General features: G+C 38.0%; 1 protein-coding gene across 1 annotated transcript in view; it reads left to right on the plus strand.

The window, feature by feature from the left end:
* Positions 1 to 5,000, plus strand: part of LOC145491553 (uncharacterized) — a 20,194-nt gene that overhangs the window by 2,338 nt on the left and 12,856 nt on the right. Inside the window, exons 2-3 of the mRNA XM_081470796.1 lie at positions 245 to 292; positions 999 to 1,132. Of these exons, the coding sequence (XP_081326922.1) occupies positions 245 to 292; positions 999 to 1,132 (182 nt within the window). The remainder of the gene's footprint in view (positions 1 to 244; positions 293 to 998; positions 1,133 to 5,000) is intronic.

Here is a 5,000-nt window from a genome sequence, read left to right on the forward strand (position 1 = left end):
TGCATTGTTCTTATCGATGTATTTCTTTAACCCAACCCACAATGCTAACAATGCGCCAAATAAATCATATCTTGGGTCTGACTAACCAACGTGCACGTGACTCAAGGCGTTTTGGTTTGGTAGGGAAGGATGAGTTTATCAATACTCCAGTTAATATGACCAACTACGATTTAGAAAGTAAGCTATTTATTTCATATTCATATGACAACAACCGATATTTTTCTTGTATTCACTACGTAAATAGCTGGTGTAGAGAAATTCAGCACGCCATTCCCAAATCCAACAAAGCAAGGTCAGGCATTTATTTTTATTGTTTTGTTTTGTTTGTTTTTTTTTTAATTATTTCATGTTTAGAAACAAAGCCGAAAATCAAATTTCTAAAACCATACGATTTTTGACAGCATCAAGCTTTCTATTTTTCTAGATTATTAGCCTTCCTAGAATAAAACTGAAAAAAAATAAACCAGAGAGACTGACTTGAGAACGACAGTATGCTTAAGCAAATTCCGGGGGGAACAGCAAAAAAATATTTAACTTACCATATCTCGAAAAATAATCATCACAGCAAAAAACGGTTTCCGGCATTTTACTCCTGAAGTCAAGGCCTTTCCAATGACATAATCTTTTTTTATCAGATTTTACAAAAAATTATAGCACATTTTGGTGACGTCATCAATTATGACGTCATAATCTGACATTTTCTCACAACCTCCAAATTAAAATAAACTGGAGAACAAAGAAAGCTCATCTGCCAAACTTGGGTCAGAAATATATAAACCAAGCAAATATAGCCTTCATGAAACATTAGGGGGGTGGTTTGGCCCCCACGTGAAAAGTAAGTACTTTTCTATCTATGACCGAGGGGGATAAGCATTTCGCTGATATTTACTATTAACATTTTAATACGGTTATACTCATAATCAACGTCGACATATTTTAATCAATATCAGCAGATATCTGCAGGCACTAAAATCACTTTTTCAATTTTGTTTTTAAAGGGCCATCCGCAACAAGTAAAAGGAAAAATGTCGACATCATAGCCATCATTGTGCCTTTGTCCGTTGCCATTATGTTTTTGGGGGCTGTCAGTGTATTTTGGCAATACTTCAGAGGGCGCTGTCTTCGTAATCAGGTAGGTTAAAATATGACAGTAAATTGTTTCTGTCATATTTCTCAGCTGTGAAAAAATCAACGAGATGCCGCACGTAAACGTGTTTATCTACCAAAGGCAGAAAATTGTCTGTAAATCTTAGTATACTAGCGTTTGACAACAACAACAACAACAACAACAAAAAAATATCTATATATATCTATATATATATATATATATATATAGGCAGAATAATATGGTTTTCCAAACGGTGACTTCCAGTAGAAGGATCAAAAGATACCGTGCTTCAATGTGAATTTTAGTTAAGTGTAAGATGAGGCGTCATGAAGCAAACTTCTAACTGTTCCGGCTTTTAATGTGACGTTTCGGTCTCGGCCTTCTTCAGATTGGAACAATATTTACAAGTTAAAAAATAAAACGTTAAAAATCCTAGCAAGTTTACAGATTTGCATGTATATATATAAGATCAGAAAAATGTAAATATAATTACATAATGCTATAACACCTGAAATAATAGATTACATAACAGGCTAATGTCAACTTACAAGAACGCGCCGGGTGATAAGATTACAACAATGTATCTGCGAGCGCCTTAATTACTAAGTGTATAATAGTCAGTCTAATTCTGTATTGTAACAAGCTAATGGCAACTTACAAGAACGCGCAAGTGATGAGATTACAACAATGTATCTGCGAGCGCCTTAATTACTAAGTGTATAAGTGTATAATAGTCAGTCTAATTATGTATTGTAACGGACGCAATTTTTGGATCTAAATTCCCGTCTTTTATTAAGACCATGAGGGCTGAGTGTAAATAGCTGGGAGGTCCAATAGGCCTCTCTGGTCAATAACAACTTATCAATATACGCAGCAACCCCCTGGCTAGTAATTTGTTCGATGACGATAAAATTAATTTCGGAAATTTCGTGCCTAGTACAATTAAAATGGACTGCAAGCTCACACGTCTTTTTGTTGGTGAGCATGGATGATTTGTGATTGCGAAAACGTACTTTAAATTCTGTTATGGTGGAACCTATATACTGCAATTTGCATTTATTGCGCGAGGCCAAGTAAACAACGTTTTTGGAGGAGCAAGACAATTTTTGCTTTATCTTGTAGACTCGGCCTGTGGAAAAGCTTTTAAATTTGGAATCTTGAATTAAGAAATTTTTGCAAAGATCACAACGAGTACAACATTTGAAGCACCCTCCCATTTCGTTCTCTGCCTGGTTTGCCCCGTTGTCGCCACGAAATTTAGATGGTGCTAAAATATCTTTGAGATTTTTGGTACGGCGATATGCTGGAAAAATCGATTTAGATGGAAAAATTTCAAGTAATTCGGGCGACGATCTCAGAAGATGAGCATGTTTCTTGATAACTCTCTGAATATCAGGCAGGATAGGATTGTAGTCAAGAACTAACGGGAAAACTCTCTTGACAGGCTTGGCTTTTTTCTTAAGCAATTCTGATCTCTCAATACTAAGGGCTTTGTCGAATTGTTTGTCTACTAAAGCTGCATTATAGCCCTGGGACTTAAGATACCCTTTGTATTCAGCACACCTCTTGTTAAGAAAATCGTCAGAGGAACAATTACATCTAATTCGTAGAGCAACCCCATAGGGAATAGCCCTTTTACAGTGTGCCGGATGAGAACTTGAAAAAGGTAAATAAAGGTGACTATCTGTAGGTTTAGCGTAAATATCTGTCTTAAAAAAACCTTGCTGGAGGTGCAAAGTGAGATCCAAGACATTGAGGGTATGCTCCGAATAAACCAGCTCAAACTTGATGGTGGGATAAAGAGAATTGATGTATTCAGTAAACTCTAACAATTTAGGTAAACCATGTGGCCAAATATCGAAAACATCATCTCTATAGCGCCACCATAACATGGGTTTCACGGCACCTTCAGATTTAGCTTTCTCATCAATCAAACCCATTGCCAAGTCGGCATAACTACAAGCGTTTTTGGGCCCCATGGCTGTACCGTGTTTTTGCACAAAATTTTTTCCAGAAAATTGACAATTGTTGGTCTGGAGACAAATTTCAATAGCCTCTACAATGCAATCGGTTGATGGAAACTTATCAGATCTAGAATCAAGAGCTTTTCTAACAGCTGAAATTCCTAAATTATTGTCAATGTTGGGGAACATAGCGACTACATCCCAAGACACCAGCAAGCACCCAGGTGGTAAGGGGCCTTTCTCGGAATTGAGAATTTCGATCTTGTTAATGAAATCTGTGGTATCTTTAACAAATGAAGGTAAATTTTGAGCTAGGGGCTTTAGATAAAATTCAGTAAAGGCCGAAAGTCTTTCGATTGCCGTTCCGCAACAAGATGTAATTAGGCGGAGAGGGTTGCCTTCCTTATGCGATTTTACATTGCCAAAAGCCACTCCCGGTTTTGGTTCCAAATTGGCAACCCATGTGGCAATCTCTTGACTAATTTGGCCTTTTACCTAACCAATCTCGACCCCAATTTTTGATCTTTTCAAAATGCTCCATGGTAGGGTCATAGTTAAGTTTATCATAATGGAGATTGTTGTTAAGTTGCTCAAACATCTTATCCTGATATTCATTCTTAGAAACAATAACAAATCTGGATCCCTTATCTTGAATTCTAAACACATTATCACTAGATTTAAGTTTACTTAAGGCTAACCTTTCCTCTTTCGTCAGATTGTCTTTGGCTCTTCTTAAGTTTTTGGGCTCAAGAATGTCTTTCTTAACATTGTTTAAGAAAAGTTCGACTTCAGGAAAGCTGGACTTTGGAGGCATCCAATTGCTAGTAGAAGGGATTGATGGAAGTCGTTCATCTACTGTTTGGTTACTTTCGTCAGAATCTTTGCCATGATGGAATACAGCAAGACGAATTCGTCTCTCGAATTTGTCCAAGTCATCGATGGTTTTTTGCCAGTTAACATCTTTAGGCGCCGAGCAGAACGCTGGCCCCCTCACCAGAAGGGATTGTTCAGCCTCCGAAAGCTCACCAGATGTTAAATTGATGGGTTGTAAATCCGGTAGATTCTCGTCGTTAGCAAGCGGTAAACTGGCTTGATGCGGATTGGGGTGTGGTGCCGTTCTTCCTAGGAGATTTCTAGTGAAGCGCCGTTTTCTGCTCCTGGATTGTTCAGTTCGGTGGTTATGGTGGACTTCTTCTTGTGGTGGATTGTAGGGTGTGGCCAATGTATATTTACGGCGAGCTTTCTTTAACAAATCAAATTCTAATCTCTCCATATGTCTCCGTGCTGTTCTCCAAATTGTTTTAGCAGCAGTTTCGTCATAGTTCTCAAAAAGTTTTTCGCGTTCAAAGTTTAACTGCCTTTGTAACGATTTTGTTTTGGACCATGCTGCTTCAGAAACTTCCCGCAGGATGTTAGATGAGGCTGCAAGCAGATGTTGTTTGCAGGATTCTTGTAAGTTGCCATTGTCTTTAACAAGTTGAAGGTCAAATGATAACAAAAGGCCTTTAGGAATTCGGCTTCTCTTGGTACATCGAAAGAGAAAGTTGCTGTGATGTTTATAACGAACCAGTTTGTTCCACGTGTTGAATAATGATGTTGGAATGCCAGACAACAAAGCCATCGGATCGTAGTAACGATGCGCGGTAAACCAGGATAAAATGTTCAGGCAGAATAATATGGTTTTCCAAACGGTGACTTCCAGTAGAAGGATCAAAAGATACCGTGCTTCAATGTGAATTTTAGTTAAGTGTAAGATGAGGCGTCATGAAGCAAACTTCTAACTGTTCCGGCTTTTAATGTGACGTTTCGGCCTCCGGCCTTCTTCAGATTGGAACAATATTTACAAGTTAAAAAATAAAACGTTAAAAATCCTAGCTTTTCGATATTTCGACATCGAAGAATTCTACCCATCCATCAGCCAAGACCTC

This window comes from Orbicella franksi, chromosome 6 (genome assembly GCF_964199315.1).
Source record: "Orbicella franksi chromosome 6, jaOrbFran1.1, whole genome shotgun sequence".
Taxonomy (NCBI): Eukaryota; Metazoa; Cnidaria; class Anthozoa; order Scleractinia; family Merulinidae; genus Orbicella; species Orbicella franksi.